The sequence below is a fragment of the Cottoperca gobio genome, chromosome 11 (assembly GCF_900634415.1).
Source record: "Cottoperca gobio chromosome 11, fCotGob3.1, whole genome shotgun sequence".
NCBI classification, from domain to species: Eukaryota; Metazoa; Chordata; class Actinopteri; order Perciformes; family Bovichtidae; genus Cottoperca; species Cottoperca gobio.
Genome location: NC_041365.1, coordinates 478,739 through 492,008, shown reverse-complemented (window position 1 = coordinate 492,008; position 13,270 = coordinate 478,739). Strand labels below are relative to the sequence as shown.

Here is a 13,270-nt window from a genome sequence, read left to right as displayed (position 1 = left end):
CTTCTCATTAACCATCCAAATGATTCACACAGCTACTGACTCCTAATGTTAAAGGGTCGTTAATACTACTTAAAACGTACAAGAATCAACATATATTCTTTAAATTTAGTGTTTAATCCAATGGAGTATCCCGGTTATGATCGGGTTTTTGAAATATACCGATCATGGTTAACACTTACTGCCATGTGGAGGATATATTAGGTTGTATGACACTTGTTCATAAATGTGCAAAGACATTATCCAGAGCGTGCAATGTGGAGCAGAAGCAGGAGAACAACTCCCTCGTGGTTGTTCTGAAAAAGAGTTTGAGAGTCTTTGCACAAAGGGGCAGCAGTACAAGTCATCCCTCCTTCGCGCCACAGAGAGCTTCCAACAGGCTCTGCAGGAGCCGGCGAAGACGGAGGTCATCTGTGTCGACGACCTCATAGAGAGGTGTTTTTGACTGTAGCGGGTGAAAAATGTTTATAAATTACCTGCAAAAAATACAAATACTGCGCCCTATTTCTTTGGAGCAGATGGCTCGGCATTCTTGAGCCTTTAAATGTCTTATATTGAACTTACAGGAACAGCATTGGACTTGTGTGTGTGTGTGTGTGTGTGTGTGTGTGCATTAGTATCGAGCAGTGTCCCTGCCTCCCTCTCTCTCCTGCCTGTTAGTCAAGGTGTTTGCTATCACCAGTTCCACCAGTGACTGCAGCAGAAGAATGAGCCTGTGTTTGCTTTGTCTGATATTCCCCCCTCCCTCCCCTTCGCCCTGTGCCAAGAAGGCAGAAGTAATAAGTTCTATATCAAAGAGCATTTGTGCTCGACGTGCTCAGTTCAGTTTGCGTGGAAGCCATCTGTATTTGAGCACTCAGCGGAGTGTTTGCCACTTTTCGGGGGCTTCTTTTTCATCAAGGGGGTCCATCCTAACATCTGAAACAGCACCATGAATTGGGCCTTCCTTGAGGGCCTCCTGAGCGGGGTGAACAAATACTCCACGGCATTCGGTCGCATCTGGCTCGCCATTGTTTTCATCTTCAGGCTCATGGTCTTCCTGGTGGCCTGTGAGAAGGTCTGGGGTGACGAGCAAAAGGACTTTGATTGCAACACCCGGCAGCCCGGTTGTCACAACGTCTGCTACGACCACTTCTACCCCCTCGCCTACACTCGGCTCTGGGCTCTGCAGCTGATCTTTGTCACCTGCCCGTCCCTTCTTGTGACGCTCCATGTGTCCTACCGAGAAGAACGTGAGCGCAAACACCGGCTGAAGAACGGAGAAGACTGCGTCCCGCTGTATGATCACACGGGGAAGAAGCGAGGGGGTCTGTGGTGGACCTACTTCTTCAGCCTGCTGTTTAAGATTGCGGTGGACGGCGTGTTTGTCTTCCTGCTGTTCTACATCTACGAGGCCACGTTCTTCCCACCGCTGGTGAAATGCAACATAGATCCATGTCCCAACATGGTGGACTGCTACATCGCCAGGTAAGGGTGCCTGCGAGCGCCAACACAGTTAAACATCCTGAAATCCCAATGGCTGAACCTTTATGAATACATATTAATCTTACACCATCTGTTCCCTCTCTGACCCTGTGTTCCTCAGACCCACAGAGAAGAAGATATTCACCATCTTCATGGTGGTGACCAGCTTTGTGTGCATCTTCCTCACTTTTTGCGAGGTCTTCTACCTGTGTGGGAAGAAGTTCTGGGAGAGCTGCTGCGGTGGAGGAGGACATCGCTCAGTGAGAGAAAACTCCTTCATGATGTACAAAACTCCTCTGACGGGGAAGGAGAACTCAGCCTTCAAAGAGCCGGTCCGGGACGAAACCAAGATGGTGGACAAAGGCAACGGAGACGCTAGCAAAGAGAATTCAGCGCCAGCGTACAGCATAGTAGTGACCTGAGAGACGTGTGTCCCGATAATGAGTGTGAGAAAAGAACTATGTAAGGTAGCTGTTGTAAAATATTAGTGGCTCTAAAGGAAATGTTTACAAAGGTGTCTTTCTTTTCTTTTGTACATCAAAATGATGCAAAGTCTTTCTCCTCAATATTGTTTGCTTTTTAAAGGTTTGTGATCTAAAATAACGTTAATACACTAAAGGCCATTTACTGCACTTTGACTATTTATATGTTTATTTGTTACATGAGATTATTTTGTTATCTGTATGACCACAAAAAGAAATAATGTCATGAACTTGAACAAGAAAATGAAGACGATATCTTCTGAAATAAACAACCATCCTGTCACATTTGCTTCGTCACCTATTCTTTTTTTTATCCCTGTGAGAAAACTTTGGGTGAATCTTGCATATTAAACTGATGACCTTCGTGTCATTCAGGTCTTTTTAAAGGGGAGCTTTGTGAAATGTTGGTAAAGCACCTTTAATGAACCTACAATATGCAGGGCAGATACAGATGGGTGCAGCAGTGTAGTAATCATTAAAAAACACAACGTTATGTACACATGGTTACTGATGGGAGGAACATTATTGACAAAAGTTGATACAATCCCCACTCCTACAAGTCCCACTTTGATGACAATTAACCACATCCTGCATTTCTGAGGAACAGCCGACCGAGAGTGGATTTGTAAAGGGCAGTATCATAAAACTGCGTTTACTAATAAGGCAGTGACTGTAGCACATTGTTACCTGAGAACCAAACCCTTGTTATATCTGATTTTGAGATATTTGCGCTCCATATCTGGGGTGTGTTTCAGTGCCAATGGTTTCATAGTGCTTGCACAAACAAAGGTTAGGTGGTGGCCTTGTTTAATCCTGATTAACCAAAGACTACAAAGGATCAAATCTCTACACCAGGGTTGCTAATGGAGCTGATACCAAGTATGTGAAGGAACGTGGTGATCAGAGTAGACACACACACCTTAATGGGGTTTAGGAAGGTCCACTTGTTATTCATTATGTCACGTCACCTCTGCACAAAGTCAAACCGCTGATCTTTTTCTCGTTTTCTTTCACTGTTTTTTCTTTAAATCACCAATTTCAGTAAGGATACCCCTTCATACAGTAAAAGTGAGTTCTTGGGACTCTTTGGGTGTCAGTTTTAGATTGATGCTGACAGGAAGTAGTTCTTCTGGATGGATGCCAAAAGAGGCCACACCTCCAGATTATGGCCAAGAGTTGATTCTTGTGACGAGTCAAAATCAGAGAGCCACTGGAGGAGAGCGGTCGCCTGCTGTACATTTCCACAGTCTACGTCGCAGACAGGGGACACCATGGACTGAGTTTTCTTACGGTAAGCGAAGACATTTCATGATTGCATATTTTGTATTAGTCGCATTCGGTTTGAAAAACTCCTTGTAAAGCTGAGAACATTTCATTAAAGGGAGGAGGTAGGATGAAGAAGATTGAACAAACTGTACCTTCAAGCTTTAGTTTAAACTTCCCACAACGTGCCGAGTGTTCATCGGCGCTGTGGAAGGTTTTATGTGTCCAAGTGTTTCATCAATTATTAAAGTCGTCTTTCTTCAAAGCGCCAAACATTGTAAGTAAGTGGAAAAACTTTTAAACTGTGAGATGTCGGAGACGGTTTGAGGTTTCATAGCTGTCAAAGCGATGGTTCGATCGGACACGAGAACGACTATCTGAAATATTTGGAGCAGATTACAGAATATTTAGCTCGAGGCGGATTTGATATATTTGTTTGGAGTTAACTCTGTCTTTGTCTCCTTGTTGTGTTCTAGCTCTCCGCAACGTTTAAAGACAGACTTCTAATCCAATCAAAACTGAACTCATGGATTGGAAATTTCTCCAGGGTCTTCTCAGTGGAGTCAACAAGTACTCCACTGCCTTCGGACGAATCTGGCTGTCAGTGGTCTTCGTCTTCCGAGTGTTGGTCTTCGTCGTAGCTGCCGAGCGGGTCTGGAGCGACGACCAGGGACACTTCGACTGTAACACCCGCCAGCCGGGATGCACCAACATCTGCTACGATTACTTCTTCCCCATCTCCCACATTCGCCTCTGGGCTCTCCAGCTCATCTTCGTCACCTGCCCTTCCTTCATGGTGGTGCTGCACGTGTCCTACCGTGAAGAGCGGGAACGAAAGTACAAACTCAAGCACGGGGAGGACACTCGGCTGTACGAAAACCCAGGCCAAAAGCACGGCGGTCTGTGGTGGACTTACCTGATGAGCCTCTTCATCAAGACCACCTTCGAGGTCACTTTCCTCTACTTGCTCCACTACATCTACGACAGCTTCAAGCTGCCCAGGAAGGTCCAGTGTGATGTCAGTCCCTGTCCTAATTTGGTGGACTGCTACATATCCAGGCCTACTGAGAAGACCATCTTCACCTACTTTATGGTGACGGCATCCGTCGTGTGTGTGGTGCTCAACATCTGTGAGATTTTCTATCTGGTCGCTTTCCGGGTCGTGAGCCTCAAACAAAGAGGCAGCGCCCAGACCTCGTCTTTAAAGGTCCGCCATAACATGAGCTGAGATAACTGCAAGCCGTAGCTGGAAACACAGTATATGGAATCAATATTTGTAATTGTACACCTTTAATTCTCCCATTCAGGGTATTTTAATTTAAAAAGTAATGTTATGTATAATTGTATATGTAATATATATATATATATATATATATATATATATATATATATTGTATTTTGACAAACAATCCAATGCTCTGTAATGATATAAGAGTTAATTTTTAACAAGTGTAATAAATATTACAGCCCTAAAAGAACGTTGAATGACTTTGACTGCTGTACAACACGAAGTAATCGATCATCTGCATACTTGTGACTGTTGTCCTCATGACAATTACCAAAACTAACATTATTTGTTTCTTGTATTCCCTAAAAAAAGATTGTCAAAGCACTGAAAATATATATATTTGTTCAACTAAATAATAAAACCACAGCAAATGCACGTTCATGGGTCAAGTCTCCTACTTTAATGGCGCCGTTTCTCCACCTGGTGGCACTAAAGACAAACTATAGTGTGTGTGTGTTCAATAAACGTGCCGATGATCCCTCCCAGAGTTCTATTACAGTTGTGAGCATGTATACTGCTTAGACAATTCTGCTTTTGTTCAACATTCCTAAACTAAAGCTTCTCTGTGGCACTCTTTAGTAACTTTATCGGTTTATCAGGTCAAAAAAAAGAAAGAAAAGAAAAGTGTCATGTTTCTGCAGGCTCTGATCCAGGTGTGGACACCGGAACTAGTATAACAGGTTAATGTTACCACATGAGCAAAAACACATTTTAATGTAAAACTTAACATTTATTAATACATTCATCTGACTGTAGTGTCTACAACAGAACCAGGGAGGTGTTAACAGGTGCAGGAGTTAATAAAGTTTGTCGAAATTCAATAGAGAGACATTGTGTAATTAATTCTGGTTTCAAAATAAAAGCATTAACTGTTTTCTCAAAGAACAACGATTGGAGTCCTACGTAAGGAGCATTTCGGGAGATGAAAAAGTATTACTTTACAGCAGATTATTAGGCAAACATAATCTTGATTTCGGTTTAATTCGTTTAAACAATTGCTCAGTTCCATTTTCCTCACTTTTATTTAATGTAATTGTTCGAGAACAATTAGTTAATTGGTTTAAAAAAAAACAAGCAAGTACAGTAGGCCTTCAGTGTTTATCAAGATTACACGTTTAGTGATACATTCTTAGATAAAATGACATTTTATTGTGAAAAACGTGAGAAGTGTCACCTGTCCCGTCCTGCTGGACTGAGCGAGCGTCTTGTGTTTGGAGAGAGGACACGCTGATAAGATCCACGCACGAGACTCTCCACCGTGAATTCAACTGAATGGTGACCGATAACAGAAGATGGTCAGTACAGGTAATAATTATAATAATAATAATCAATAGGCTGTGAAGTGTCTTCAAATTAAAGTCAATTGCAGACATTTGTTTGTTTTAAACTTTCGGAGTGTTTGTTCGGGTGTGGTGGTGTCGCTCTCCTTGTGAAGAAAGCTCTAAAATTGCATTATTAATATAGTAGTTTTTTTATATTTGGGCTAAATCCCTTCATTAAAGATTTAAATGTTTTCCTAGCACAACAATTTCAACAGCGCCCATGTCAAAGTCCTGCCTCTGATATTTCATGTTACTGCGCTTCTAATTTGAACCCACATACTTTGGTCCACATGGTTGAAGTGTGAAACGCTGATCGTCTCCTGCTCTGCATGTGTTTTGTTTCAGTAAATGCAGGAATGTGTGAGTGAGAATTCCTGAAATATATTTAGTTTTGAAACCCAAAATGTGAGGATGGGAGCAGCGGGCAGGTTAACATGGAGACCTCTCCCATGTTGCACACATGCACGACTGTAGAGGTGTCACTGAAGTAACCTCTCACTGCTCATATTAAGCCAAGACGCACGTTTGTCTTCATATTCTTACTTGTCAGATGACATCTGACTGTGGAAAGTTATGTTTGAGGTTTAATTTGACATGTTCAGCGTCATGTGCAAGAACAGTGTGGCTTTTCATAAGAAGGCTGAACAACTACATGTGAATCTGTTTAATTCATGGCCTGCATCCTCTTTATTTAAATGATTTATAACATTTTAGTTTCATTCTTTCGTCGACTCTTCTACTTGTTTGGGACAGTTGCAGTGTAAACTGTACAGTATGTGCTCAGCAGCTAATCATTGATCCACGTGACATCCCCGCTGTGGGGTTTGACCCGACTCTTGTGTCTCTGATCAATACAACATGGATGATGTAACATCACGTGACATCGAGGCTCTGTGTGCTTCAGCTTTCCCGTGCTCCTCTTCCTCAGGAATGTGTTGTGCCAGCCTGGAGGAGCCCCAGACCCTGATGAAGATGGGTCTGAGCATGATCCTCATCGGTCACGTTAACTTCCTGTTGGGAGCGCTGGTGCACGGCGTGGTGCTCCGACACATCGCCCTCCACAAGCAGGCCCGGACCTTGGAGTACGCCATCTCCAATGTGGTCGCTCTCACCTCTGGCCTCGTCGTGAGTGCATAAGATTCATACGGATCCCAGAGCAGTTCTGCAATATCAAGGAGCAATGACATCTCTTGGAGTGTTATGGAGGATGAGGGAATAGCACAACTTATTTTTTATTAGATTTAGAAGATTTACAGTCACATAAACAAACCATAAAAGAAAAGCATTTTCATATCCGTCTTGTCAGACTGTATAATGTCATCTGGAGGGATTTCCCATCTGCACCCTGCAGACCACAAGCTACACAATGCATCTATAATGAATCATAAAGTTCTGTGGAAACTTTCTTAATACACAAATCAATATTGCAGTTCAGTGCCTCACTTGCCAAACTCTTGTTTCTTAACAAAGAACCCCTGAAGAAAACTTATTTTTATGTTTATTCATATTTGAGTTCTACACGGCTGCTTTGTCAGGGGAGAAAAGATCTTAAAAGAAATGTTAGATTTGGCCAAAATCACTTGGGACATCTAAAATAAGTAACAATAGGAGGCCTTCTGTTTAGAAATATGTCTCTTTACATGGAGTTTTGCTGTAATATTCTTTTAATTGAGTAACTGTGGCTGGCTGCCAGAGGTTTGAGCCAAAAGTAAATGTTATTTCTGGATGAATCCGTCGCGCCATCACCTCCATTTTTGGAAAATCCCGCTAAGATTGTGGCGTAGTTTCCCACACGTTCACAATCCTCCAGCACAGATTCATTGACCTCTGTCATATTTTGATACGATGATATAAGAAACACATTTATTGTAATTTCCCTTTTTTAAAAAGCAGAAAATATGAATTAGATTTGTTGGAATAGTCTCATATTTAATCTCTTTTTCTTTCGGCATTACAAAAACAACTTTGAAAGGTTTTAAAGACATTATTAGAAGAGCTCGTTGTGACTGCACAGCTGCGCTCCTTGTGTTGCTACCTCTGTGAGACTTGGTTGAGAGTGAAATCTTATTATATTTGTGTTCATGTTATGCTTGCAAACAGAGTGAAATGATTTATCCTTTTAATCTCATCTGTCTCGTCTCTGCAGGGAATTGTTGTTGGCATTCTGGCTATTGTCCTGTCTAAAAACAAGAAGAGTAGAGGCCTGGTTAGTATCATGTCTCCAACAGTGCTGCTGTCAGTCCTTCCCCCTGCTCCCTTCTGCTCTCTCCATTCATCCTTCAGATGTTGCCAGATCAGTGTTTCCACTCTCTGCTCCTTTAGATCTTCCTGCACTGCATGCACACCAGCTTTCTCTTATTTCTTTTTAAAATGTGTCTTTTGAGCTCCTGCATGTGTCTGAAGAGCTGGAGTAGTTTCTGTGGTGGTGTTGTTGTTGTCCCCTCCCCCTCTGTCCCTGCGGCCGTGCAGCATGGCTTCTCCTCTGTTTACTCAGTCAGCTGTCAGACGGGACGTGTTGAGCTGGATTGGAGTGAACCCGGGCGACGCTGCCGCGATAAACCACTCCCTGTTTTCTTTTGTTGGCGAGAGTAAACTCCCCGTCCGTCATGTTATCTGTAATCAGTCATCGAGGTATCACAAATGCATGAATAACAAGTAATCTCAACACTCCCTTTGACATGTTAACACCTTGATCACACGTCCTGGCTACTGCAGCTTCTAATATCTGTTTTTGCATTATTTTGTGTTGTTCTTATCGAGTTTCGACTCGACACAAAGTGTTTTAAATTCCTGCAGACTTTCTGTACCCACGTCTCACCTTCTGTGAACCTTTTACTCGTTATGATGTTTGTTATTGCTCATGCACGTGGCAACACGTCTCGTTTAAAGGACCAAAACCAACAATGTGTCATCGCACTTAATACTTTCAGACGTCCCTCTCTTGTCTCGCGCAAGCCCGTTTGTTCCGACTGAAGATGTACATCTTTAAACGTAAAGTTAAACAAAGTAAAACAATCCTGTTAGGAAACAATAGATTATGAAAATAAGATAAGATATAAAATATTACTTCCTCCTTTAAGCCTCCTCTGATGTACCATCGCTACATCAGACGAGGCTTAGAGAATGAGGCCGGTGATATTTATATTTTTCAGGCCATCAGATACCTTTTTAAGGAAATTAGAAGCTCGCAGTACATGACATTAAATGTTTTACAATAACTGGTCACAAAGCATTATTCCTTTTGCTGTGGAGCGTCCATATGTTGTAAATGTTGCCTTTAATCACGTTGTGTATTAATCGTGTTTATTCTGTGCTGTCCTTGTATCTTTATACTGTAGCCTCAGTCTCCCAACTGGGAATCTTATCAGCCATCAGGTTTCTGATCCCTGATTGTTTCTCTCCGCCTTCTGCTCATCCTCGCAGACGTGGTCACTCTTCGCAGTCGGCCTGGCTGCAGCTCTCATGGCGGCGGCCTCGGCCGTCGGACTCTCCGTGTCTGTGGTGATGGCCGTCCTTCACGGCGGGCGGAGCCTCCTGAGTCACTGCCGCTTCCCCGACGCCATTGGCTACTCCAGCATCACCAACGAGTGTCCCTTTGACCCCACACGCATCTATGTGAGTGTGTTCGACAAACGATGAGATCAAGGCACAAACTGTGATCCTTCCTGCAGCAGCTGGCTCTTTGAACAGCTGACCATTGTCACTGTGGCACAAACGTGTGTGTGTGTGTGTGTGTGTGTGTGGGAGTGGGAGTGGGAGTCACTCAGCCAGTCACATCGGTGGCAGTAATGCTGACCTGACCCTGTCGGTCCACTTCAGGCTCTGTCCTGTTCCAGCGTGCTACAGATGGGCTGTCAGGCCGGTTCAGCCTCAACAGCTGCAGCCACACATCAGCACCACTTTGGCATTTTAGCACGTCTAGTAGTCCGTTAGGTGACCTTTGTCTTAAGCTGGATTTATACTTGATGTGAGGAGGTTAATGCCAGTCCAGCTGTAAATACCTACAGCGTAGCTTTTGAGTTATAGTTCAGTGTCGGATTTGAGCCATTAGCAGCATAAACGCGGTATTAGATGGACGTACAACCCCCGACATCATTTGTGGTTGAATAAGACACTGATGTCATACAATCGCCGTGGTTACAGCACGTTCTGTCATCACGAGACACTTGGTAGTAACCACAGATGCATGAGAGTATTAAAGCAAGAAGGAAAGTCGTAGTTCCACTTAAATAGTCTAATTGAGCGCTGTGTGTGTGTGTGTGTGATGTTACTGTAGCGACGTGTAATGCTTTAGCTCGTGTTCAGGTCTCCGCAATGATGAGCTGACTTGTTTATCACAACTACAGACGACTGAGGTGAAGCAGACAGGAGCACGGGCATGGAAGCTAAGCAATATACTCTTTATTTCAGCCCCCTAAAACTAGGCCCACCTTGAAAAAAACAAATCGATATCAGTTTAAGTGAACGCTATATTTAGAATATGTTCACCGCTTTACCTCGCCGTCACACAGCTCTGACCGACTGGGAAGTGACGCCGTTATCTAGGCTCTCCTCAAAGCCACCAGGCTGCTTTGGAACCACTGATGGGTCAGTTTGTCTGTGAAAACAGTCACACAATAACACAAACTAACCGATGGAGTGGTAGACCAGCGACTCCCGTGTTCAGCAAAGAAATTAGTTTAAAAATGATGATCAACCAGATTGATCCCTCGGTGAGTCGGTGCAGAAGTAACTCCTCTCCTGAGAGTGCAGACCAGCCTCTAACATGGCTGCCGGAGGGCCCGTTGCATCACCTACAAATGTCTTTTGGGCTTCTGGTGCTGACATCCAGAGCTGCTTAGAGGAACTAACGATGGCTCCTTTGTGCTTCCTGCATATTTCATCGTAAATTCTAAAGAAAGATCCAAACTTCAAACTATAAACATTCGTTCTCTTTGTAGTCTGCGAGTCGACCGTAACTAACAGCGGCAGCTCGTTTTATGTCATCTCCCTCTGCACTCCTGTACTTTGATACATTCTGCTCTGCATATGCTGAGTCTCCTGTGCAAACTCCCAGACCCGCTGCTGTGTTCTTGCTTCACAGCCGTCTGAGGAAAGATAAGGTTCTGTATCGCATCATTGCCCACACTGTATCCCTGCTGCTCGTGCCTCAGATAGTGTTCTTTATGGTCCAGCTGGTGGTTTCTGCTAACTCCGCTCCTCCACCCCTCTGTAGAGCACCACTCTGATTCTCTGGGTGCCTCTCATCGTGACTTGTGTCATCCAGATGGTGTTTTCCGGCCGGTGCTTTGCTCTCTGCGTTTCATTCCTGGGTCTGCCTTGCTGCCCTAACAGGAAGAGAACCGGGGACTTTGGCAGAGCGGTGAGATATTCTACTCAAACTGTGTGTCACCTTTAAACACTGTTGCTCTGTCCTCAGAGGACAAACATATCTGCATCAAAACACCATAAATATATATGTTAATATTATTTTCCACTTTCAGTGAGTTACATTTTCCTTGATAAAGATTAGGAAACTAGTAAAACAGCATGAAGTTGCTCCGTACGGCAAATGTGTGAAAATAACTCTGTGATGGCCGTGGGGTAAACAAAGTTTTAGTTTGTTGTGGTTTTCATTGATACCAGAGATACAAGAGTTTAAAATAGAATCCTTCGAGATGCATAATTAGGTGCAAGACAAATAGAGCAATATTTAAAAAGAATGGGTTCTGTGTTTTGTGAAGCTAAATGTGGTGAGTCCGACGGAGAAAGCTGCTCCCTCTCGCTACACGGAGCCTCCAAGAAGCTACACTGAACCTCCAAGAAGCTACACTGACCCTCCAAGAAGCTACACTGACCCTCCAAGAAGCTACACTGACCCTCCAAGAAGCTACACTGACCCTCCAAGAAGCTACAAAGAACCTCCAAGAAGCTACACTGAGCCTCCAAGAAGCTACACTGAGCCTCCAAGAAGCTACACTGAGCCTCCAAGAAGCTACAAAGAACCTTCAAGAAGCTACAAAGAACCTTCAAGAAGCTACACGGAGCCTCCAAGAAGCTACAAAGAACCTTCAAGAAGCTACACAGAACCTCCAAGAAGCTACCGCAAACCTCCAAGACGGAATACCGAACCTCCAAGACAGCAGCACAGACCTTCTCCCCCTCCCCAGAAGCTTCCCCATCAGCATCAGAGTCTTCCTCCCTCGGAGAGACGGCCTCTCCAGCCGTACAGAGAAAGGTCAGACAGGAAAAGGCAAGAAACGAGGGTTGGCAGCCAGCAAAGGGCACCGGAGCAGCACCAACTGCTGGAGAGGGGCACGCAGGAAAGGTCCAGCTTCTGGATTTAGACACGTGTGACATACCTGAGCTCCTTGAAGACCACATGCTGTGAGGGTATCTGCTATATGAACATTCTGAGGCTCAGACTGTTGGCACAGTGTGCAGGATCCCGGTTATGTGAACGTCCTTTATGAATGTTTATTTAATCTGTACAAAACGTTAAGGTTACAGAAACGTCAAGTTTTGGATTTACCAGTGATTTGTGTGTTGGACTATTTCTTGGATGTGAGCAGTGAGAGTTTTTAATTTATGTACGGAGTTACTTTGCTTTGCATGAAACTGGGATTGGGGAGAAAAACCGCTGGTTCTGTCCAGTTCAAAACTTTCCCATTTAACTAATTTGTACACAAGCAGAAAGGTTACAGCTCATAAGGCCAGGCTAGCTGTTCCCCCCCTGCGTTGTCTTTATGCTATGCTAAGCTAAGCTAATCATGTCCCATTTAGTGCACATGAGTGGTATCGATCTTCTCGTCTAACTCTCGGTAGGAAAGCAATAAAGTTCCTTTTAATGTTTGAGTTTACACATGGAGGCATGTACAGTAGAAAAGGGACATGCAGTGTCCAGAGTGTATGCCTCCAAGCTTTTATCTGTTTTTATCAAGGATGGAGATGTGTGTGTGCAAGTCAAGATATGCCAGTACTGCAAGTTTCTGTATTTATTTTGACCGGTAAATAAAGTTTTTATTCCAAATCCTGCTTCTATCTTGTGTGTTTTGTTGCTGAACTCTGCGACTGAAAACATTTCAAGTTTTAAAATGTGGCAATTTATGAGCTGACAGGAATTACAGGTTGCACTCTGACACGCGTAGAAACCCTGACAGGCCGGTGCGAACACATTCGAGGACCTACGATGTACCTTTATCGGTAAATGCATGACGGTACCGCTCAGCTGTCAGACCAGACACTAGCCTGCTCCTTAAAATGATAGTTTGGATTTTTTAAATTGGGGTTGTATGGAGTACTTATCCATATTCGGTGTATTACCTCCAGTTTGGAGAAACGGAGAAGAGTACCAGCACGGAGGCTAAGCAATGTGCTGCTGTGGATGAGGGCAGCAGCAACACATACTTTCAGTTTAAGTGTACGCTATATTTAGAACATTTTCACCGCTTCACCTTGCTGTCAGACAGCCCTTT

General features: G+C 43.8%; 3 protein-coding genes across 5 annotated transcripts; all 3 read left to right on the top strand.

The window, feature by feature from the left end:
• The first annotated feature begins 662 nt into the window (after positions 1-662).
• LOC115015726 (gap junction beta-4 protein-like) lies at positions 663-2,160 on the top strand. The gene is made up of 2 exons (XM_029443257.1): positions 663-1,464; positions 1,583-2,160. The coding sequence occupies exons 1-2, from the start codon at positions 929-931 to the stop codon at positions 1,881-1,883; spliced, it is 837 nt and encodes a 278-aa protein (XP_029299117.1). The 5' UTR covers positions 663-928; the 3' UTR covers positions 1,884-2,160.
• A 969-nt stretch (positions 2,161-3,129) lies between these two features.
• Positions 3,130-4,485, top strand: LOC115015759 (gap junction beta-3 protein-like). The gene is made up of 2 exons (XM_029443296.1): positions 3,130-3,234; positions 3,683-4,485. Exon 2 carries the CDS (start codon positions 3,733-3,735, stop codon positions 4,432-4,434), a length of 702 nt encoding a protein of 233 aa, XP_029299156.1. The 5' UTR covers positions 3,130-3,234; positions 3,683-3,732; the 3' UTR covers positions 4,435-4,485.
• An 894-nt stretch (positions 4,486-5,379) lies between these two features.
• Positions 5,380-12,830, top strand: LOC115015310 (salivary glue protein Sgs-4-like). Of its 3 annotated transcripts, none has more exons than XM_029442480.1 (6): positions 5,380-5,789; positions 6,745-6,941; positions 7,963-8,022; positions 9,240-9,431; positions 11,032-11,178; positions 11,540-12,830. In XM_029442480.1, exons 2-6 carry the CDS (start codon positions 6,747-6,749, stop codon positions 12,140-12,142), a joined length of 1,197 nt encoding a protein of 398 aa, XP_029298340.1. In that variant the 5' UTR covers positions 5,380-5,789; positions 6,745-6,746; the 3' UTR covers positions 12,143-12,830. The 3 variants fall into 3 exon arrangements, with proteins under 3 accessions (XP_029298340.1, XP_029298341.1, XP_029298339.1); XM_029442479.1 differs by having other exon boundaries at positions 5,381-5,799; XM_029442481.1 differs by lacking the exons at positions 6,745-6,941; positions 7,963-8,022 and having other exon boundaries at positions 5,380-5,799.
• Positions 12,831-13,270: the final 440 nt, after the last annotated feature.

Coding starts and splice junctions, on each gene's coding strand:
- LOC115015726 (XM_029443257.1), top strand. CDS start 929: ATGAATTGGGCCTTCCTTGAGGGCCTCCTGAGCGGGGTGAACAAATAC. Junction 1,465..1,582: donor GTGGACTGCTACATCGCCAG/GTAAGGGTGCCT, acceptor TGTGTTCCTCAG/ACCCACAGAGAAGAAGATAT.
- LOC115015759 (XM_029443296.1), top strand. CDS start 3,733: ATGGATTGGAAATTTCTCCAGGGTCTTCTCAGTGGAGTCAACAAGTAC.
- LOC115015310 (XM_029442479.1), top strand. Junction 6,942..7,962: donor CTCTCACCTCTGGCCTCGTC/GTGAGTGCATAA, acceptor TCGTCTCTGCAG/GGAATTGTTGTTGGCATTCT. Junction 9,432..11,031: donor TTGACCCCACACGCATCTAT/GTGAGTGTGTTC, acceptor ACCCCTCTGTAG/AGCACCACTCTGATTCTCTG.